Source organism: Pelophylax lessonae, assembly GCF_965119305.1.
Source record: "Pelophylax lessonae genome assembly, chromosome: 3".
Lineage (NCBI taxonomy): Eukaryota > Metazoa > Chordata > Amphibia > Anura > Ranidae > Pelophylax > Pelophylax lessonae.
Window position 1 is genome coordinate 469,137,437 of NC_138770.1, and position 24,592 is coordinate 469,162,028.

Here is a 24,592-nt window from a genome sequence, read left to right on the forward strand (position 1 = left end):
TAATACGCTTGTGAGGTATTATAGGAACGTAAGGGATTTCGAAGTAGTTTTCTTCAGTTAGTCGTGATAGTGCATCCGCCTTTTTGTTCTTATCTGCAGGTGTGTAGGTCACTAGGAAGTTAAACCTTAGAAAGAATAGTGACCATCGTACCTGTCGGTGAGAGAGAGTTTTGTTAGTCTGAAGATATTGAAGATTTTTATGGTCCGTGTATATAAGTATTGGTAATCGGGTGCCTTCGAGTAGATGTCGCCAATTCTCCAGAGCCAATTTTATAGCAAGCAGTTCCTTTTCACCCACGGGGTAATTTACCTCTGGACTGCTTAAGGATTTAGAAAAGAAGGCGACTGGATGGAGTGGTGAAGTGTTAGTTGGTCGTTGGGAGAGTATTGCTCCTACTGCCATGTTTGACGCATCTACTTCCAGAATGTATTGGAGGGATGCGTCTGGATGGCGTAGTATGGGAGCAGAAGTAAACCTTGTCTTTAACAGGTGAAAAGCTTTATTTGCTTCATCTGACCATTTGAATGGTCTCTTAATGCTAGTGAGCTGTGTGAGGGGTCTCACAATGGCAGAGAAGTTCCTGATGAATTTCCTGTAGAAATTAGAAAATCCAAGGAATCGCTGTAGCGCCTTGCGGGTGGTTGGTGTAGGCCAATCCTGAATGCAGGATATCTTACTCATGTCCATCTTGATTCCTGTTTTGGATATGATGTAGCCTAGAAACAGTACCTCTTCTTTATGAAACAAGCATTTTTTCAGTTTCACGTATAGGTTGTGTGCAAGCAATCTCTATAATACTAGTCTTACATGTCTTATGTGTTCAGACAAGGATCGTGAATATATAAGTATATCGTCCAGATATACCACAACACAGACATCTAGTAAGTCTCTGAAAATATCGTTTATAAATCGTTGAAAGGCTGCAGGGGCGTTGCATAGCCCGAATGGCATTACAAGATATTCGAACAATCCGTATCTGGTTCTGAATGCAGTCTTCCACTCGTGTCCATCACGGATTCGAATGAGATTGTATGCCCCTTTCAGGTCCAATTTTGAAAAATAGGTAGCTCCACGCACCTGCTCAATGAGTTCAGGGATAAGCGGTAGAGGATAGCGATCTTTTATTGTAATAGCATTCAATTGCCTATAGTCGATGATAGGCCTGAGACTTGAGTCCTTATTGTGGACAAAAAAGAGTCCTGCTGCTGTGGAAGAAGTGGAAGGTCTAATAAAACCTTTTTTCAAATTCTCATCCAAATATTCTTTGAGATGGGAAAGTTCATCCTGTGAAAGAGGATAAACATGACCGAACGGCAATTTGCTATTTGGGAGTAGATCAATACTACAATTATAGTCTCGATGGGGAGGTAGTGCTTGAGCATTTTTCTCAAGAAAAACCTCAGAGAGATCCTGATAACATAGTGGTGCAATCTCATCTGTCACCACAGACACGATCTTCCCGGAAGACGGGAGGTTACACGTACCCTCGCAATAGCAAGAGAGGAAGGCCAGCGTCCGTTCCTTCCAATCTATGGTTGGTTGATGTGTGTGTAACCAGGGAAGTCCCAAAACAATGGGAAAGTGGGGTGAAGGTATTAGATCGAAGGTAGTGGTCTCCATATGAGACCCGTTAGTAGTGACTAGGAGTGCCTGTGTCTGATCAGTGATCGGACCAGAGGATAAAGGAACACCGTTAATAAGACTCACTGAGACAGGTTTAGGTTTAGAAATAATAGGGACTTTATTTAAAGCAGCAAAACGTATGTCAATATAATTTCCACAAGATCCTGTGTCAATCATGGCCTTAGTAGTAATCCTGTTCTGGTCCCACTGTAATGTTAAGCAAACAAAAAGGTAAGGGTTAGTAATTGAAGTTGCCAATCCCCCTAGGAGGACATGTGAACACTCACCCTTCTTTTTGTAGACTAGGGGACAGACGTTTATCTTGTGATCCGGGGATGCACAGTACAAGCAGAGATTACCAGATCGTCTTCTGGCTCTTTCCATAGTTGATAGAGGTGGGCGTATGGTTCCTACCTCCATAGGAGTGGGGTCATCGGCCGAAATCCGAGAAGAACTGGATAATGGCATTCCCATTTTTTCAGCCTTTCTTTCTCGTAGTCTTCTATCTATGGTGATACTGAGTTGTATCAATGCATCCAGGGTTTTTGGCAGATCCGCTCGGGCGAGCTCGTCTTTAACGGCCTCTGATAGGCCAAGCCTAAATTGAGTTTTCAAAGATGCATCATTCCATTCTGAATCAAGGGTCCATCTCTTGAATTCTGCGACTAAGTCTTCCACAGGTCTCCTACCTTGTTTCAACGACCTTAATTGAAGATCGGCAGTACTCTGCCTATTGGGATCATCATATAGGCTAGTAAGTTCTGCTAGAAATAAGGTATAGGATTTGAGAAGCTGATCGTTTTTCTCAAAAAGAGAGTCTGCCCAGGCCCGAGGATCGCCTGTTAGGTAAGAAATAATAGTACAAACCTTAATGTGATCAGTAAGGTAGGTACAGGGTTTTAGCAAGGAAAGTAACTCACATGCGTTTTTAAATTCGCAAATTTTTTTGCGATCGCCTGTAAATACCAAAGGAGGATTTATTTTGGGTTCAGGGGACTGAGCAGTGGTAAGTTGTGTCAGTCTGGTTACCTGCTGCGTCAGAGCCTGATTTTCTTCTCTTAATTCAGCAAGTGCGTGTATTAACGCAGTTACTTGCTGTTTTAATTGTGTCACCTGAGTGGTTATTTCTGCTGAATCCATTTGAGGTTCGTTCAATCTGTAACGCTCCTGCGTTTTATGTATAATGTGGATTTACAGCTGCAGAAATATTCCACTTCAGTAGTCATGTAGAGAAACGCTGAGACACCAATCCCAACTCCCAAGACTCATCATGTGTGGATAGTCTCAATTCAGCAAGTAGATACACACACTCAATAAGATGTTCCTAGAGTGACTTATATGTATAGTAATATAGTGATGATAGGCTGAAGAGACAGGTTGGGTAGAGATGGTAGATGACAGACACTTGAAAGGAATGTTCTTGAAAGTAAGATAGTAGCAGATGGGATGCAGATAGGTTAAGCAATCATGTATGGTAGCAGATGATAGAGTAGCAGGTGAACATACAGGATAGACCAACCCAGTGCAAGAGCAGATGGTATTAGGCTCAAGAGCTAGCAATCTTAGTTAATGCAGATGTAGTAATAGTCCTTAGTATGCAGAGCTAGATAGTGTAAGCTTTAGTATGAAGGTTATAGAGGTTTCCCCTGTGGGGTACTTATCACTAGTAGCAATGTAGTAGAGAAGAGGTTCGGCAAGAGCGGATGATCCGGTAGCGGGATACAGGGATCAGCAGCGTGGTTCCGATAGCGAGGTATGCTTGCAAGCATGAGAGCTTCAAGGCAGATTATGCGGCGTTGAACGAACATGTGAGTGAGACCGCCGGAGGTTGAAATAGCCGCTCCAGCGGCGCTCAGTGATGACAGCATCGGTCTTAAAGGTGTATGCGCACCTTACCAAAAGAGAATGGTGGGGCGCATACACTTAGGAAAAGTGGAATTAGGGTACCAAAGGTGCCAGAACATTACAGTCTGGCAATTACAGCTCTTTAGACCAAGTGGACGTAAAGGGAAACTCTCTGACTGATATGAGGGTAATGGATAAGGATTTGTAAGTATCCGAGATTTTGTGGAGGCCTCTGTCCACAAAGGAGACCAAAATGGAGCTTTTGAAGCGTAAGTCTCTGGGTGGGCATCTATGCGAAGCAAAGCTTGTTGCTTAAAGAATATAGAACAGGTGAGAGCTAGGAAGCCCGTATCTAGTGTGAGGGGGGAAAGGTTTCCTCGTTAAAGTTTAAAAAAGCTGGGGGAATCTTAAGAGGCCATGTTGCACCCAAGTGGCAAAGGGCGGGTGTTGGTGGGCTTGAAAGAACAGAGGATGTCCGCAAATTAAAAGATGGTTAGACATGTGGGGGAAAGCCCCAGCAATTTCGCAATTTCTCTCCAAGCTAAGATGGTGTCACGGATAATAAGGTTTTGTTTCAGGTGTGGAGGTACCTCTCTGATTCTGCAGTGCAACAATGCTGATAACTAAAGTGGGCTAGATAACTGGGATTCAATGTCGTAGTTTGAATTTTTTGAGGTTCTGTTAATCCAATCCAACCCCGCTCTCAAAAGACAAGCTAGATTCTATAGCCTGATGTTGGGTAAGTTGACCCCACCAAAGCCTTTGGGTAATTCTAGTTTTTATAAGGCTATGCGAGGTTTGCTGCCTTTCCATAGAAAAGTTGACAAAGCCTTATGAAGCTTCTGTATGTCTTTGTGTCTTAACAGGAGGGGGTTGTTTGGAGGGCATATAAAAGTTTTGGAAAGCTCACCATTTTCTAGAGGTGGCATCTGCTGAATAAAGATAAGGGAAGTTCAGACCAAGATTCCAATTCCGAGGTGATTCTGTGTATGACGGGGAAGGAAGTTGAGTTGGGAAATTGATGAGGGGGATTTTCCTACTTTTTTTCCTAGGTATGTGATATATTGTTTGGCAATAGAGAAGACCGATGTCTCCGTCCACTCAGGGGGACATGACCGGAAAGGGGGGAGAACTTTACTTTTGGCATAGTTAATTCTTAAACCCAAACAGTGGCGGAAGGTGTCAAAGATAGATTAAATACGTAACATGTCAGCTGAGAGGTTGGATGTAAAGATTAAAATGTCATCCGCAAATAGCGCGGTGTGGAGTTCTTGTGAACCCTCTCTGACGCCATGTAGGTCGGGGTTGGAGAGTAAATATCTGGAAAGGGGTTCTATGGCTAGATTAAACAGTAAGGGAGAGGGGGGCAGCCTTGCCTAGTACCTTCATGCAATCTAATCGGGATAGAAATGTGACCTGCTGCCACCAACCTAGCAGAAGGGGCAGAGTACATTGTTTGGATAAGGTGGGTGAAAGGACCTGAGAAGCCAAACTTTAATAGGACCAGGTCTAGCCAATGGAAGCTGATGCTATCGAAGGCTTTTTCGGCATCTAAGGAGATTATTGCTATATCGGAGGTTGGGTTCGCTCTAGCCAGTTCAAGAACAGTTAATACTTTTATAATATTGGATGATGAAGCTCAACCCTGTATGAAGCACGCTTGATTTGGGTGGATAAGGGAGGGCATATTGGATGCCAGTCTGTTCGCAATGATTTTCAAGAGCATTTTAGAATCTATGTTAAGGAGGGAAATAGGTCAGTAGGACCCTGGGTCAGTCAGGTCTTTGCCTTGCTTGGGAAAAAAGTTTAATATGAGCTTGTAAACCAGTAGGAGGGTAGGGGGAGTCATCTAGAATATGTTGGAAAACAGACTGAAGAGTCGGGGCTAGGGTATCAGTAGTCAATTTAAAAAAGTCAGGAGTGTATTCGTCTGGGCCTGGAGCTTTCCCTGAGGATAGGGATTTAATCATCCTACGAATTTTGGGGCATTAAGGGCAGATAACATTGAGTCATTGAGAACAGGAAGTGTGACTTTATCAAGGAAATTCTGGGCAAATGACACGTTAATGGGGTCTTCTCCATGTAGTGAGGCATAAAATTGTTCCAGGATAGTGTTAACTTCCCTAGGGGAAGTGGTCAGGTGTCCCTGTTTGTCTTTTAGTTTGGTTCTGTGTGTGGGGACATAGGGGCCTTTGCAGAGACGTGCCAGTAATTTCCCTGGTTTGTTACCAAATTTATGGTACTTGATTTCCAGGAAAGAGCGGTGAATTTTCTCCTGTACCTCTCCGCCCACAAGTCGAACCATTCCTTAGCTTTACGCCAAGCTTCCCTGTGAGCATTGGTGTTATGCTTGGCCAGAGAGGCTTGAGCCAGACGCAAATTATTGCTCGCCTCTAGGTATTCTGTTTGCACTTTTCTCTTATGGTTAGAGGCATAGGAGATAAATTTGCCTCTAAGTTCCGCCTTCCCTGTTTCCCAGAAGAGGTTGGGGTTATTGATGTGTTCCCGGTTAGTGTCGGTAAATAAATCCCAATAGTCTTTTAAAATCCGACTTAGCATTTCGTCTTGGGCTAGGTATGAGGGAAACCTTCACAGCCTCTAGGGGTTTTGGGGCGTCAGTCCCGAAAGTGTAACTGAGATTGGCGAGTGGTCCGAAATGGCAATGTCATGGATGCAGGAGTCAGAAGCTTTGGTTAAGAGAAGTGGGTTTAGGAAAGCGTAGTCAAAGGGAGTTGTGAGGTGGAGAGAAGTATGTATATTCCCTTTCCGTCGGATGTGAAATACTCCAAAGGTCAGAGAGTTGCAGACTGTCAGTGAATTGCGATAAATGAGATGTGGACTGTGGGAAGTGTAGGGGGACACAGTGTGTATCTAGGGAAATTGATAAAAAATTCCCACGAGCAACCTCCCTAAATAAATAAATAAAAAGCTGCAAGCACTCCACTTCTCATATCAGTGTAAAGAATCTAAATAAATAAATAGTGCTGCGCAAATATACTGTAAATATAACTACCTATCAAACGGTGAATAAAATGATTAAATAAAATAAAGTATATATACGTATGTGAATAATATAATAAACAAATAGACGATAAACTTAAATAAATAATACAATGTGCAAATGTTAAAAAGTCCAAAAATAGTAATGTGGGCAAAAATAGTAATCACTCAGATAATAATCCAAATAAATACAAAAGTGCAAAATGATCTAATGTGCAAAATATATGAAAGTCCAATGTAAAACAGTCCCAGTTATTCTTGGTGATAAAACAACACTTCTATATAAGTGATCAGGCCACCTAAGAGTGGCTGGTGCTTCCCCAATAGGTGAGTGACCACAGTGTCACAGCTCAGCAACAACCGTGCACCCACTTGTGAGTGGGTGCTCACCTCAATAAAGATTTAATAGAGTATATATGTAGGGGATCCCATAGAAGCCCGCCTGGATAAGTATGGCTCCACCCCAACGACACCGATCCGGCCAGTATACCTTATCCCGCAATCCAGGGTCATATGCAGATATAAAAAAAACTTGCAATAGTGCTGAAATCCTTTAAAAAGTTTTATTCATAAAAAAATATATTTATCACACTCACATGTATAGGTGCATGAATGCACCTTTAAGAAGCCATTAATGTAGTTAATCCAACCATAGAAGGTGTCTTGGTGGTCTAGTGAGAGACGCCGTACCCGTCTGCCTTCTCCTGAGCTCGGCAGCCCGACAGTCTCACTAGCTGATAGTGAAGGGGAGGGGCAAGGACGGACGGAGTGTGAAAAAAGGGGGACAAGCTCAAAAGATAGAGTTTTAGGGAAAGAGGCACCACGTCCCAATTGCATATGTAGAAAGAAGAGGAAACTGGAAAGGGCGCATGGGGGGGGGGACTTTCTAATAGGGTGCCGTCATTAGACAAATATGCCAAAGAGATAGTGTATAAAAAGTATAAATAATTTTATTGAAAGAACAAAAACATAAAATATATACTGTATTCAGCGAGGCAAAACAGTATTACAGCATATGTTTAAAAACATGAAGAATACAAGCCACATTGTAATAAACTAAATGCAGATCGTAATGTAGTATCTACCACAGGGGCTAATAGAGACAACTATAGACCCTTTACCAGCCAGAAGTAGGATCCCCTGGTTAGTATCTGTGTGAAGACCGACGATGCCGACAAAAGACCGACAAAACTGTAGCCCGTCATGTTTCACGGCAACAGCCGCTTCCTCAGGGGCAGTTGAGGGGTTATACAAGCATCAGTTATAATTACTAGAAGAAAAATGTACAACATATATGTGAGAAACAATGCATGTAAATATTTGTAATATTATAAACATACATCATGTTACATAGCATAAAAATTGGTCAGAAGGAAAGGTCTAGTCAAAGGTACCGCACCTGAAAGGCATGTAGTTGGCTGTTCAATAGCGTGGGTCCTGGACCGCAAGGTAGGGGCAATTATTTATACTTTTTATACACTATCTCTTTGGCATACATGTGAGTGTGATAAATATATTTTTTATGAATAAAAGTTTTTAAAGGATTTCAGCACTATTGCAAGTTTTGTTATATCTGCATATGACGCTGGATTGCGGGATAAGATATACTGGCCGGATCGGTGTCGTTGGGGTGGAGCCATACTTATCCAGGCAGGCTTCTATGGGATCCCCTACATATATGCTCTATTAAATCTTTATTGAGGTGAGCACCCACTCACAAGGGGGTGCACGGTTGTTGCTGAGCTGTGACACTCTGGTCACTCACCTATTGGGGAAGCACCAGCCACTCTTAGGTGGCCTGATCACTTATATAGAAGTGTTGTTTTATCATCAAGAATCACTGGGACTGTTTTACATTGGACTTTCATATATTTTGCACATTGGATCACTTTGCACTTTTGTATTTATTTGGATTATTATCTGAGTGATTACTATTTTTGCCCACACACTTCTACTTATTTATATTGGACTTTTTAACATTTGCACATTGTATTATTTAATTAAGTTTATCGTCTATTTGTTTATTATATTATTCACATATGTATATATACTTTATTTTATTTAATCATTTTATTCACCGTTTGATAGGTAGTTATATTTATATTTGCGCAGCACTATTTATTTATTTAGTGTATCTAGGGACTTGTCCTCCTGTGGATTGATGACCGAATTTAAGTCACCCGCAACCATGATGGGTAAATGAATGAAGGGTGCCAAGTGAGACCTGAGCGTTTGAAAAAAATCTTTGGTAGGAAAGTTAGGCGCGTACACCATCTTTACCGCCCATTCTTGGTTAAAGGTTTTTAAGCGTACTGTAAAGATACGACCGTCACCATCAGCGTGGGTCTGAAGAACCTCACACTGAAGGTTTTTGTGGATAAGCATGAGGACCCCTGCTTTCCCCTCCACAGCTGGAGAACCTTCAACCTGGCCTACCCACAGTTTTGGTGGGTAGGTGTTGAGGTGGGTTTCCTGCAGTACTGCTATGTCAGCTTTCAACCGTTTTAAATGTCTAAGGATTGCCATACGCTTATGAGGCGAGTGCAGTCCTTTGACATTCCAAGAAATAACTTTCATGAATTAAGTTTCGATATGGGGGGCTTATTACCATGTTGGAGTGCATTAAGAAATCTAAGATGGGCAAGTATATATTGTGGCATAGGTGTAATATTTAGGTGGTGGGAGGGGGCAAGTAGACCGCAAAATTCCGGAGAGATGGGGGTTGGAAGAGGTGTAACAGAAAACATCATAACCAACAAACTAATGCTAATAAGAAGGGTACATACCCTATAGAGATCGAGCTGCTCTTTTTTCCACATGTGTACCACCAATTCGAGCAATGTTACCGGGGGAAGCTGCATTCTTGCCCGCAGGCAGTGGGGTAAGACCCAGGAAAATTTGCAGGCCATGCAGGTTAAGGAGGAGCAAAGCCAGAAATCGCTAGGGTGCAGGAGAATTATGTAGGGACAGAATGTGATGTCCCACGGTAATGTGGAACTTGTGCAAAAAAAGTGGAAGTAAAAGAATCATTAAGGCATGACATCATAAAAGGCATTCCAAACTAGGTAATGCATATATCAGATAAACAAAACAAAAAAGAAAAAGCAATCTATAAGAATAAGCATTGCAGAAACTCGCCGGCTCCCGAGCAACCTTAGTGATCCCTGCTAAAGGAATAAAGACTAGGAAAGTGGTGGAGTTCCAGCGCTATATATCAGCGTGGAGCATTGTTGCGGCCTAGGGAGTTAGAGAGGCATAGTTTTTTGGCCGGATGCTTTCTAGGGCTGGGTTGGTCTCTTGGATTACCAGGCCGTTAAGAGGGGTAGGGCTCGAGTTATCCATCGGGATGTGGAGGTAAGTTTCGAGGTAGTGCATGGCTTCCTCCAGATGGGTGAAGGATTTTTGATCTCCCAAGGGGGTCCAAAAAGCGCAAGGATGCTGGATATGCCAAGGTAAATTTCAGGCCTTTTTGAAAAAGAGCATTGCAAATGGGCTAGAAAGCTTTGCGTCTCTTAGGGACCTCTTGGGAGTAATCCTTAAACAGGAGCAATTTGACCCCATCTAGTTGCAGAGATTTGGAATTCCTGAAAGATTTTAAAATGTTGAGCCTGTCAGAATAGTTCAGATAGCAAACAATAACAGGGCGAGGAGAGCGCCGTTCATTGGAGGGTGCTCCCAGGCGATGTGCCCTTTCCACTGTACACGGTGAAGAGATGCCAAAGATTCTGGGTATGCGCAATGCGCAAATATCCATTAAGGAGTCAGCGCTAAATTATTCAGGGAGGCCAATCACTCGCAGATTATTGCGCCTCGATCGGTTTTCCAAGTCATCCAACTTATCCAGTATATACTGTTGCATCTGCTTATTCTGTCGTTCAGCAGTAAAAAAATGTTGCACTGCGTCTTCTATCTCAGCAACCCTGTGCTCCAGTTCCGAGAGCTGCGTGGCATATTCACCCGGCTCTCTCCTCAGCTGTGTGATCCCCGCTGCTATGGCCCTGTCCACCACTGATGTAATGGTGGGGGACAGGAGAGCAGCTACTGCCTGTGCAATACCAGCATATTGGTCTTTGGAAGGTGTCACAGGCATCGCCGCTAGCTGGGCTGGGTCAGAGGGAGCTGCGTGGCCAAGTGGGGAGTCCGCTCTGTCCGCCATCATGGCTGGAACTGGGCCTTGTGAGGCGCGGTCCGTGCGGACACTCGTAGAGGTGGCGGGGGGGCCATGGAGCACGAACTTGTCCATCCACTGGCATTCCCAGGTGAGTGTGTGGCAGTGGGGGATAGATCGAGCCTCACTCACCGCCAGCAGGTCTCTTTTGCTGGCTAATTTAGCAGGGCGAGCCGGGTCCGTTGCTTCACGCTCCTTCACATGTGGGGCTGGAATCGGAAGTCTCTGGGGATTTGGTTTTGTATTTTATTTGGAGAACTTGGATAGGAGAAGGGATTTAGTAGGATACTCCAAATTAACTATTCACAGGTGAGGACAACTCTCTCAATAGAACCGTGTAGCAGATTATCGGCAGGACCATACAGTGCCTGTATGGAATGAGTAAGTCCCTTTGTAGCAGAAGGAACTCAATAAACTTTGCCTCTTCAAGACACTAGCCAGTGTCCATTTAGCTTGCACCCAGTAGCTGACTTCTAGCACCCAGAGGGGGATCTAACAGCACAAGTCCCACAGGTCTGTACTCAGAAGGCTCCTGAAGCACGCATGGCAGCCTTCCTCAGCAGTACCAGACAGGATCTGTGGATATCCTCCCTCAGTCAGCTCTCACAAGCAAACAAACAGGTATTTGTTCTAATTCAGTTGTATGTTTAATGGTGCATGCTAAGTTCAGGTGCAGGATTTGGGCAGGATGGGCACTGAATGTGTACCAGCCTATGAAAACTTGCACCTGGGGGATTAGGGTTTGGTCAAATGTCTGTTAGCTAACATTAAAATGTTTTGGCTATGATAAATTAGGAACTAATTGAATTTGTGGTTTCAGTGCCAGATAATGAATCTGAAATTTACACTTGGATTTAGTCAACAATCATTTATTTGTATTGCTCACCCTCAAACTCTAATAAAAGATAAAATACTTGTAGTTTATTTAAAGTGCGTCCCCAGCCAAAATCTTTTTTAAGTTTTGAATACATATGGTTAGGATTAGAATCACTGTCAGGTTTTTTTACTTCTATCTGGGGATCCATCAGAGAGATTTCTCATGACTTACTGCTCCACTGACAACAGTTTCAAGAGACAGGAAGTAAGGGATAATTTCCAGCATAAGCACCAACAAAAATACAAATAGTAGTAGGGGAAGGCTAGAATCCCTGTTAGTTTTTTTAGTGCTGCATGTGTCCATGCTGCAGATTTTCCTTGACTTTCTGCCTAGTGAAAGTGACAATAAGTGAGAGGAAATCTCTTTTAAAAGAGCTCCAGATAGCAGTAAAAAAAACAAAAACAAAACAACTGGCAGGGGTTCTGACCCTTCCCCACTTTATCAAAAACTGAAATGTTTTGGCTAGATATAATAGGAGCTTACCAGAAAGAAAAAATATATATTAATTAAATGAATGCACTGAGGTTTAAGTTTCAAACAAGAATATATGGTTAGGGATGCCTTTGGGGTACTTTAAGGGAAAGGCAGATTAGAAAGAAAATAACATTATTATGAGATAGCAGTTTTGGAAGAACATTCTATTTTTATGTTGACATGACTGATTTGTGGCCCAGAGAGCATGCAGCACCACAGATCTCATAGCAAATAATGTATATGACTAGATCTATTGTAAGATCTGATGGAGTATCATACAATTACTGGACATGTGTCCAGTTCATGCACTATAAGATATACAGTATATTAAAGCCAGGTCTGGACTGCAGTTATATGGATGATGTAGTGACAAATTAATGGAATTTGACATTGCTTGCTGTATTAAATTTGGATAACTGGAATTTCAACTTGAAATAAATGAAAAAGGTGGCTTTTTGGGCTGAACTGTGTCAATTTATTCATTATCAGCAGAAAACTTTTTTGAGAAGTCATGGACGCTAAAATATATATACTTTTGCAATGCATGGCCATTTCCATGAGAGGGTTTAGTATTTTATTATTAGTGATGTATTGTTGTAAAGTTTAAATAACATGTTATTTTATAACTGTGATATTAAAGAGTGAAGTGGGGTTAGATTCACAGATTGTAGTCCTATTGGGGAACTTTTGGGTTAAGTAAAGAACCGTCAACACAAGACAATAGTAAAAAACTGTGAACACAAGTCAATGTACCTTACCAATGTAATTCGCATAAGTGAAGCACATTTTGCTGACTCTAATCTCCCCCATGCATTTTGTGAGCTCTTTCTATTCTCTCCATAACTTTTAGGCAAATGATGTGCAGTAGATGTGCAGGAAAAAGCTATATTTTTAATGTCTAACTGCTCTTAGTTGTTAAATAGAGCACCAGCCCTATGTGATATGACCATACTATTGTACTTTACTATGTCTTTACTATTCCTGTTGTAAGTTTATCTGTAATGTTTTATTTTCTGAAAAAAAAAAAAACAATAAAACATTTTGGATCGAAATAGAGCACCAGCCCAAATTTTGGAGTGCTGCAGAGAGCATGCTGCTTCCACACAGAAAGCAGCTGCATGATGAAATGAGTAAAGTTTATGCTGTAACTGGGATTATATATATATATAAAGGTTACAAATTGAGCATTTAAAATTTAGATTTTCTCTGCACATTCACTATAGCTTCATATTTTCAGAGCCGGTGCAAGGATTTATGTCTTTTTTCTCTACACAGACGAAGGTGCATTCGTGCAAAAATCCTCCATGTTTGTGACATCTATTTGGTAACCTGGACATGACTTTGTAACTGCACTGTTATATGGCCAATCAATATGTTTACGAAGACCTACTAAAAGCAATGTTTGCACTGATGTACTAGAAAATGGCCAGAGCTAAAGTCCGCAGAATACTTACCTCTGTTACAGTGATGCGACCATTGGATTCCTCACAGGCCACTGGCAACTTCTTCTTCTGGCTTCTTCCGGGGTGCTGAGTTTTCTTGATTGGCTAGCGGGGATGATGTGACTCGTGTGCATGCACACAGGAGCCACTCCTCCTGCCACATTGCCACTGTGCTGACAATGTATGTTGAGCTGTGTATGCACCACTCAGTATGCATTTGAAAGAACATTGTGAACAGGCAGGTAAGTTTGTTTTTTTACAGAAGAGACCTAGCATGTCTCTTCTGCAATTCAACGCTGCCTGTTTACAATTTTTGTTACTAAGGCTTTAGTTTCACATAATGCACAGCATTTCAAATTAGCCATTCAAGGGAGATTAGAATAATCTAAGGAGCTGAATTTCTATCTTATCAACAGTGTTAGGGGGGCCTTCAACATACTCTAGTATTTTATTTATACATTTTAAAACTCATACTTAATTCCATCCGTAATTGACATGACCCAGTCCTCTTTCAGGCTTAAGTTCAATTATTTTTAACATTAAGACAAACTCTCCCACTTTTTCAATTTACCCTATTTCTCTAAGTGAGCATACCTGAATGGTGACAGCCCAGTCATGTGAAGACCTAAAATGTATTTTTGAAATTCTATTTTTTTGTGCCAATTAACCGCTTTACCCCCGCTCACATTGCTGCTACTGCGGCAATGTGGATCGTTATCGTCCAGCGACGTAGACCTACGTCGCTGGACTCCTCCCTCTTGTGGGCGGCGCTCCCGCTGTTTTCAGTCACAGCGGGAGTCGGGCCAGGGGAGGAGTGGCGGTGATCACGGGGAATCGAGTGTGGAGATCCGCCCGCTTGTGTAAACAAAGCGGGCGGATCTCCTAAGTCACAGACAGTGACAGATTGCAGGGTTCAGCATAGCTGAACCTGCGATCTGTCCCTGTTTTACTCAGTCACTTCCCCCCACACACGTCAGTAAGCACCAGGCATACATTAACCCCTCCCTCTCCAATAAAATTAACCCCTTCCCTGTCAGTGTCATTTTTACAGTAACAGTGCATATTTATAGCACTGATTACTGTAGTAATGTCACTGGTACCCCCAAAAGTGTCAAAAATGTCAGTCAAGAGTCCGATCTGTCCGCCGCAATGTCGCAGTCCCGCAAAAAAAAAATCGCAGATCGCCGCCATTACTCGTTAAAAAAAAACCCACCAAAAATTACAGAAATCTTTCCCTAAGATAGTAAACGCAATAACTTTTGCGCAAACCAATCAAAATACGCTTATTGCAAATTTTTTTTTCCAAAAATATGTAGCAGAAAACAAATTGGCCAAAAATGATAAAAAATTTTGATTTTTTACATTTTTGGAGGGGAATTTCATATTTCATATAAAAAAAATGTGAAAAACATTGTTATTTTTTCAAACTTTTTGCTCTTTTTTTGTTTATAGCGCAAAAAGTAAAAATCACACAGGTGATCAAATACCACCAAAAGAAAGCTCTGTTTGTGGGAAAAAAGGACGTCAATTTCATTTGGGTATGGCGTTGCATGACCGCGCAATTGTCAGTTAAAGTCGCACAGTGCCGAATCGCAAAAAGTGGCCTGGACGTAAGACAGCAAAATCCTCCGGTGGTAAAGTGATTCAATTATAGTATTCTTCAAGCACCCAAATTTCAAGTTCCAAAAAGTTAAGTTAACAGTCTTCTGGTATTGAAGATATTCTTTAAAATCCCATTTCAATTTGCATATTAACTTAAAGTATACGTTTTTTTGTGTAATAATAGTTACTGTAAATTATTTTGTTTATTAGTAGCACCCGGATAATTTTATCAACTGCCATAATCATACCTCCAGTTTTCTACTCTCTCTCCAATGCAATTTAAATATTCATAAATCTTTCAGAGAAACGTCAATGCTAACATGGCAGACCTCCTTCACATCAGGTGCTGAATATATTTTTGACATATAGGTTGTACCCCAATAAAAAAAGTCTGCCCAGTGCTTTAGGATTTCATATCTTTCCATCTTATACCAAGATTAAGGGCTCTTTCACACGGGCGTTCCGTATGTCCGTTTTTCATCCCTTCCGATTGTGGATGAAAAATGGACATAATGCAAGTCAATGGTATTGCGGATGTCGGCAAATGTACATCCGCTAACATCCGTTTAGCGTCCGGTCCGCTCATGTCCTTTTTTTTTTGGACTGAAGAGAACCCTATTTTTCCTCCGTAAAAAAAAAACCGGAACGGACGCAACACGGATGTTAGCGGATAACATCCGCTGACATCCGCTCCGATTATATCCTTTTTTTTTCAATAAAATACAGTATAATATCTAAACTTTGACCCAGGTAGTGGTCTAGTGGTCTAGGAAGTGACAACAACCACCAGTTACCACACCCCAAGTACCACACCCCAAGTAACCAGCAGTCATGGCCTGTGATGTGTCCCACGAACGTCTGATCCAACTAGTACATGCCAGGCCTGGCATTTGGGACAAACACTGTACAGAGTATAGCGACCGCATCACCAAATCCAGGCTGTGGGAGGAAATTTTCAAGGACGTGACCCCCAACTGGACCTCATTGAGTGATAGGCAACGTCGCATACATGGTAAGTGTATCTTTTGGGGGGATGTGAGGGTGGGGTTGTCATGCTGAGACTTGTGGTCCACCTAATTGTGACATATGGGTGGACTACAAGTCTCAGCATGCTAAAAGAGACAGATAGGTGAAATGTAAAGTTATATTACCGTATTTTTCACTGTTCGCTTGCTGAGACTTGTAGTCCACCTTAATTGTGACATATGGGTGGACTACAAGTCTCAGCATGCTAAAAGAGACAGATAGGGGAAATGTAAAGTTATATTACAGTATCTTTCACTGTTCGCTTGCTGAGACTTGTGGTCCACCTAATTGTGACATATGGGTGGACTACAAGTCTCAGCATGCTAAAAGAGACAGATAGGTGAAATGTAAAGTTATATTACCGTATCTTTCACTGTTCGCTTGCTGAGACTTGTGGTCCACCTAATTGTGACATCTGTCATGTAATTAAGTTCATATTATCCATTTTTCATAGGCCAAAAAATCATCACGAGATGGAGGTCACAAAGGGACCGCTATACGAGGGAACTCCAGAATGAGGCTGAGGAGAGCAGAAGTGGGGCAGGAGTCAGTCAGAGGAGGAGAAGTCCTTTTTTTGAAATGTTGTCATTCCTGCGTAATGTAATGGACTTAAGACCGTGAGTACTAAGCTGTCATTCTACTTAAAATTTAATCAATTTGAAAAGTAGGACAAATCATTTATCAATGTATTGTATTACAGCACCAGATCCAACATTACAGAAACCGAAGAGGAGGGGGAAGAGGTCACCGAAGCAGAGGCTGACCAAGTGACCACGAATCACAGCCTCAAACTTCTGCACAGGTGTCTCCTTAACATGTTCAAGTCCGCACGCAAAGACAACATGTAAGTGAATTTTACCAAACCAAAGCCCCTATTGTAAACATTTAGTAAAGACAAATGTTCTAACAAATTTTCCTACTGTACAGGTTCCCAGAGCTTCTAGAGGGTCCCAAAGAAGAGGTGCTGCACCAACACCAATGGACACTGCCATGATGGGGTTCATGGAGGATATGAGGGCCATGCGTAGGGCTGAATCCATGGACCCCTTCCAAGACCCAAACAATTATGATGCTGCATTCCTTCGCAGCCTATATCATCATTTGGTTCAGACCCCCAATAACAAAAAAATGGAGGTACAAATGCAGATATCACATGTAACCATCACATGTATAAGAGCTGCAATAGCTGGGGAACCCATACCTGAATACCAGTTGCATCAAAGGCCAGTCCAGCATCCAATGATGCCGAGTACATCACCTGGCCATTATGGTTATAATCCATCCTACCCCCCTAACCCAATCCTGCCATATAATAGGATGCCAACCCATACCCTCCCACCATGTGGACCCCCATCCCATGCACCACCATTTACCCAGTTAAACCCCACCAGCAGCCAGCAAACGTCAAACTCACAGGACTCCTACATGTCCCAGGCCCAAACATCTGCATCTTCCTCATCAACGCAGTTCGGGAATGCTCCAAGTCCCTATTATCACGACTTATAAGGTTGACTTTGGAGTTTGAATTTTCTTTTGTTTCATGTTAAAATCACACAGGTTGTTATGTGTGATGCTGTTTAAATAAAAAAAATATTTCTGACAAAAAATTTGTTTTTATTCTTTTATTGAACAAATGGAAAATATTCTTTTAATGAACAAAATGAAAATAAGTGCAGTTACAATCTTTAAAAAGATTACATATGGGCATACTGCCATGGAACCTCTCCTTCAGGGGACATGAAATAATCAGCAAATTTATCCCGTAGAGCAAGAGCTGAATGGTTCGGGCGCAGTCCACCATATTGCACGGAGGGCAAATGTGTTTCATCTTCATCATCCATGCTGAAGCCTTCTTTATCACGTACGATATTGTGCAACACACAACATGCTTTGATCACTTCTTCGGCATTATCCACTTTAAGTTGAATGGCACTATGGAAAATGCGCCACTTGTTTGTTAAGATTCCAAATGTGCACTCAACAAACCTTCTTGCTCTACTCAGTCTGTAGTTAAAAATCCTTTTTTGGCTTGTTAGATTATGTTTGGCGTATGGCCTTAAAAGGTGACGTGAGAGGGCAAATGCTTCATCAGCCACAAAAACGTGAGGTATAGCTGGTCCATTTGTTCCTGGCAGTGGCTTGTCAGCAGGTAGGTTCAGACGTCTGTCTAACAGCCTTCTACCCATAGCGGATGTCCTGAAGACACGGGAGTCAGCAGAGCTACCATATGTCCCAATATCCACCATAACAAATTTATAGTTGCTATCACAGATAGCCATCAGCACCAATGAAAAAAAATTTTTGTAATTAAAATAACTGGAGCCTGATCCAGGAGGCATTCTAATCCGCATTTGTTTCCCGTCAAGGGCACCAAGGCAGTTGGGAAATTGGGTCTTCTTTAGGAATCCCTCAGCTATTTGCAACCACAAATGTGCATCAGGGACAGGCATTGCAATTGGTGTTAGCTCCTCCCATATGGCCTTGCAGGTGTCATGAATGATCATCGATATTGTGGAGATCCCCAATAGGAAATAATGGTTCAGACACGTAAATGTCTGACCGGATGCAAGAAACCTAGGCATAAAGAAATTAGACAAGAATTAACGGAAAAGTACATTTTAGTTGGTAATTACATGTTATCTGACATTTGCCCCTAGCATATAGCATGACATATAGCATGACAACAGCATATATAGCATGACAACAGCAGCTGACTTACCTGAGAGTCACTAGCAGACGCTCCGCTGGCGGCACACTGCGTCTCATATTGGTATCCATCCGCTGAAGACGTGGTAACAATTTCTCCAAGACAAAATCAAATGTCGTTACATTCATTCTGGTGAAATTGACGAATTTAACCGGATACCGTCTCAAATCCGCATAGTGTAGGGAAAGAAATCCCTCAGAGGGCCTCTTCAGCATCATAGGATGAGCCCAATAGGTGCAACGTTTTCGCTGAACAGTCTTCCTCCTCCGGCTCTCCACTCCCCTCACATAATACAGGAGCATAAGGCATGTGACATCATCCCAAAATCGGGAAGGGGCCATTGCTCGCTTTGATATAAATCACAAGAAAAGACACAGGAACACACAGGGGACACACTGTATGCACACTGAGTCATTCACTGGGACCACAAAGCAGCATGGGAAACCCAATGCATGCTGGGGAAGAGCAAAGTGACATGGGAAATTATGAGTCATAAAAACAAAGGATGAAAAACGAATATGAAACTGATGAAAAACGGATGGAAAATGTATAGAAAAATGATAAAAAAAGGATGTCAGCGGATGTAAAACGGACGTCGGCGGACAAAAAACGGACGTCGGCGGACAAAAAAAGGACGTTGGCGGACAAAAAAAGGACGTCGGTGGACGGAAAAACGGACGTCAAACTGATGTAAAAATTGTCATCAGTGTCCGTTTCGTAACAAAAAAAAGTGACGGAACTGAAGATAAAAACGGAACGCCCGTGTGAAAGAGCCCTAAAAGTAAACCTGCAAAAACCAGGGCTTATCTGCTCTGTTACCTCACTGTTTTAGTCTATAATGAAACAAATTAGCATCAGTCCCTTCTACCTATAATTCTCTTACTTTACTCATCCACCTTTCCTTTTTTTCCTCAAATATTGCTTCTCTTTATCTGTTTTTCACTGACTGTACAGAGAGCGCAGTTCAAAATTTCCACTGTAACCTACTTTGTACAAAGCAACATTTGGCAACTCCATGCATCTCACTCTACCTAATGAAGGTGGTTGCAACTTGCAACTGTATACAGAGATTTTCCAGCTGGTTGGATAATCTTTGCATTAGTCGGACCAGATCACTCCCTCTTCTGTGGATAAATGAAAAATAGAATATACCAAAACAAATGGGAAAACAAAATAAAAATGTGAAAAAAAAAAATGAAAATGGTGTGTTTTAGACAAAAAATTAACAGAGTTCAGTGTGGTAGATTGGAGGAGACAAAGGTGGTAACTGCAAAAATGGGCCGAAACTACATGAAAAAACTTGTCAAAGGACAACATAATTATGAAAGATTATCAGTCAGGTGAAAAATATCTTTGTGATAGGTCAGTCTTAAATCCCCTAGGTCTCATGGTCTGCAGCATGGGGATCAAAAAAGTTAAAAATTTTCTCGTTGAATCAGAAACCTTTCTTTTTCTGGGCCATAATTTGGAATGGGTGTATGGCCGATGACCATGCTGCAATGTTTGTGTGTATGGTGGCGTGCTGAAAAAAAGTGCACAGCAAACTGTTTGTCATGTTTATTAAGTTTTTGCTGATCATGAAGACCACTTGATTTCCACTCTCATATTTTGGAAAATGGCATTTGAAGGGACATGTGGTTTTGCCAATTACAAAATGTAGTTTTCTGATAATGTTTCTTAAACAAAAACTACATTCACAGAATTTCCATCCAGATCTTTTGAATTTTCTCATTTTACTACTTCAAACGAAATCCGACTGGTGTATGACAATCCTTACAGTAATCCCTAATGATATATCTTTATTCTGCCTGCGATTGTGTGAAGAATGTTCCTCAGATTGAGACACTGCCGATTTTACACTTGCAAAACCTATAGTATCTCTTCTTGTCTGAAATTGTGAATTGTGTTTTGTGATATCTCTCTCTGGGATCTGCTGTAATGAGAAGATCACATACATTTTTTATTACGTTTGTATGAATGTAAGGGAGGCTTCCTGACCTCTGGACATAAATCCCTTCATCCCAACAGGCTGTATCTGTATCTACTGGCCATTTTCTTGATATGCTTTGAAAGAAAATTGTGAGTTTAACAAAGGGAACTCCTTTGATAGAATCTATACATTGAATAGGATTGTTGTGTCTGTGAAAAGCTTTGACAAGTCCAGTGTCAAGAACTTGAGAAGGATAGCCTTTTTTTTAGGAATTCGTCTCTCATGAGTGTAATTTGTGTATTTCTCTCATTTGGGACCAAGAGCAGATCTTAAAAATACTACCCCAATTCCAAAAAAGTCAAGACGCTGTGTAAAAAAAAAAAAAAAATATATATATATATATAAAAGTAAATAGATTTGCAAAATCTGATAAACCCATAATATATTCACAAAATAAAACATATCAATTGTTTAAACTGAGAAAATGTACAATTTTAAGAAAAAAAATCTGGTAATTTTGGAATTTATGGCAGCAACGAATCACAATAAAATAAATACAGGGTAACATAAAGCTGGCAAAGTAAGTGGTACTAACATGGAAGAGCTGGAAAAACATTTTGCAACTATTTAGGTTAATTGACAACAGGTCAGTAACATTATTGGTTATAAAAAGAGCATCTTAGATAGCCAGAATGTCTCAGACGTAAAAAAAAGGACCAGCTTCCTGTGACATCACCTCCGGACCGGTGGACGGCCGGATCGTGCGCTGGAGACGCTGCGATACGGATTGGAGCTTACTTTCATGTAAGTCAGTATGTATTTTGTGCAATAAACTTTCTGGCTAACTACAGTGGCGCCTGTTTTCTTTTTTCTACTTGTGCCAGCGGATTCCTCGGAGTTTCCTAGTCAGTGCTGCCTCGTACTTTGCCATTCAGGACAGTCCCCAACAAGAATTTGGAGCATCCCCTGCGCCCCTTCTACAGCGGTGGACTCCTTCCCTCTTGCCTGGTCAGAAGCGCCCAACAACCACTTTCTCTAATCTGTGAAAAGCTGCTTCTTAAAATTTTTTAACAATTTCAGAATATTGTTCCTCGATGTTAAATTGCAAAGTCTTTGAATATATCATCATCTACAGTACATATTATCATCAAGAGTTTCCAAGAATCTGGAGAAATCTCTATGCGTAAGGGACAAGGCTGAAACACAGTATTGGATGCCTGTAATCTTTGGGTGCCCAGATGGCACTGCATTTAAAATAGTTATGGTTCTGTGATGGAACCACTGGATGAGTTCAGGAATACTTCCAAAAATGACTGTCTGTGAACACAGTTCACTGTGCCTTCCAAAAGTGCAAGTTAAAGCTCTATCATGCAAAGCAGAAGCCTTGAACGTGATCCAGGACGCTGACGTCTTCTCTGTGCCAAAGCTAAAGTGTTCTGTGGTCAGACAAATTAAATTTCGACATTCTTTTTTGTAACCATGGTCACTTCATCCTTCAAAGTAAAGAGAAGAAGGACCTTTCAGCTTATTAGTTCTCAGCTCAAAAGCCTGCATCTCTGATGGTATGGAGACCTTTCATCAATCGAAAATATTTGGCGCATCTTGTAATGAAAAATACAACAAAGAATACCCAGGAAAATGTGGAAATGTGGAGGTCAGGACTCTGTGTAGGCCAGTCAAGTTCCTCCACCTCGAAGTACAAGCATAAAGCATAAATGTAATGATTACATGGTGCTCTCTGATGGTGGGTGGCATACCATTAGGTAAAGAGGTAAAAATATAGAAAGTAAAAAATGGGTAGAAAAATATAAAAAAGGATGAGGTGGAAGGGGGGAGGGGGCCCACGAAAAGCGGCTGCCAGCTGGAGCAAGGAGAGGCTCTGAGGAGAATAAACAAAAATAAAACAGCGCCAGCTTAGTGAAGCATAAGGTTTATTAATAAAACACATAGTGACTTACTCTTAGGTAAGTAAAGGCCAGTACGGTAGGTGAATGGGATCATCCATCTTCTTGTCCTGGATACCGTTGCAGAAAGGAGGGGTGCGGGGCGTCGGTGGTGCGTGGAGGCTGTTGTCTGGCAGCCTGTCTGATGGTGCTGTGGTGGTGAAGGACTCTCAGTGGGGCTCCACTTCCCACTTCCTGTCAGCCCAACATCACTTCCTGTGAGGCGGAGGGAAAGATGGGCGTTGCTAGTTTTCAGAGCATTCATGCTCCTTCATTAGACCGCCTAATGAAGGAGCACGGATGCTCCGAAAGCTAGCAACGCCCATCTTTCCCTCCGCCTCACAGGAAGTGATGTCGGGCTGACAGGAAGTAGGAAGTGGAGCCCCACTGAGAGTCCTCCACCACCACAGCACCATCAGACAGGCTGCCAGACAACAGCCTCCACGCACCACCGACACCACGCACCCCTCCTTTCTGCAACGGTATCCAGGACAAGAAGATGGATGATCCCATTCACCTACCGCACCGGCCTTTACTTACCTAAGAGTAAGTCACTATGTGTTTTTTGTATTAATAAACCTTATGCTTCACTAAGCTGGCGCTGCTTTCTTTTTGTTTAAGTTCCTCCACCTCAAACTCACTCATCCATGTCTTTATGGACCTTGATTTGTGCACTGGTGCGCAGTCATGTTGGAACAGGAATGGACCATCGCCCAAAACTGTTCCCACAAAGTTGGGAGTATGAAATTGTCCAAAATGTCTTGGTATGCTAAAACCATAACAGTTCCCTTCACTGGAACTAAGGGGCCAAGCCCAACCCCTGAAAAGCAACCCCACACCATAATACCCCCTCCACCAAATGATTTGGACCAATGCACAAAGCATGGTCCATAAAGACATGGATGAATGAGTTTGGGGTGGGGGAACTTGACTGGCCTGCACAGAGTCCTGACCTCAACCCAATGTAACCTTTGGAAAGAATTTGAGCGGAGACTGTGAGCCAGGCCTTCTCGTCCAACATCAGTGCATGACCTCACAAATGTGAATGGTCAAACATTCCTAAAGACCCACTCCTAAACCTTATTAACAGCCTTCCCAAAAGAGTTGAAGCTGTTATAGTTGCAAAGGGTGGGCCAACTCAATATTGAACCCTACTGACTAAGACTGGAATGCCATTAAAGTTCATAAGCGTGGCAGACGTCCCAATACTTTTGTCAATATAGTGTATTTTGATCTAGGTTCACATTCCAACTAATATGGACTTTATCAAATAAATGCAAATTTTTTGGATCTAGATTTATATTATCTTCGTATTTCAGAGTGTTATACTCCAGGATTAGTGTACATATTTGTCAGCACACTACAGAACTTCAAACAGCATTCATGGTTTTTATTGAAGAATGATCACATCGCAGGAGAAAATTGATCCTGCGATGCTCTGTAATGTTGCACTTTTTCTACTGCGATGTGATCGTTCTTCAATAAAACCTTTTGACATTATTTGAAGATCCATGGTGTACTGGCAAATATGTACACTGATCTGTGATGTGTCTGCAGCTGGCTGTTTTTGGAGCACTTACTACCTGTAAATCAATTCCAACAATGTGGGAATATTGACATTGCTACCCCTGGATTAGTCTCATAGATATCATCTAGGTGACACCTGTATGTGAGAACTGATTTGTTTCTTGCTTTCTCTATATTGTTGCGTTTGACTCTCTTCTGTTTCCCTGCAGACTTCGATTCATCTCCTTGTGAGCTGTCCCTAGCAGAGGTTACATGTTTTTTTTTTATGAATGTATAAAAATCTTTGTGTTTGATATTTATATATAAGTAATGCTACATGTTAAAGAGGAACTGAACTCCTCCCTTCCCAGTTTTTACCCCTTTCTCTCTTAGGCCTCATGCACACTGGACGTTTTTGGAGCTGCTGTTAGCAGCGTCAGACGTTTTT

At 41.8% G+C, this 24,592-nt stretch overlaps 1 protein-coding gene across 1 annotated transcript; it reads right to left on the reverse strand.

The window, feature by feature from the left end:
• Positions 1–17,752: 17,752 nt before the first annotated feature.
• On the reverse strand, positions 17,753–19,106 carry LOC309550586 (uncharacterized protein; the record flags this gene model as incomplete). The annotated part of the gene is made up of 2 exons (XM_082250931.1): positions 17,753–18,632; positions 18,778–19,106. 2 exons carry the CDS (start codon positions 19,104–19,106, stop codon positions 17,753–17,755), a joined length of 1,209 nt encoding a protein of 402 aa, XP_082107057.1.
• Positions 19,107–24,592: the final 5,486 nt, after the last annotated feature.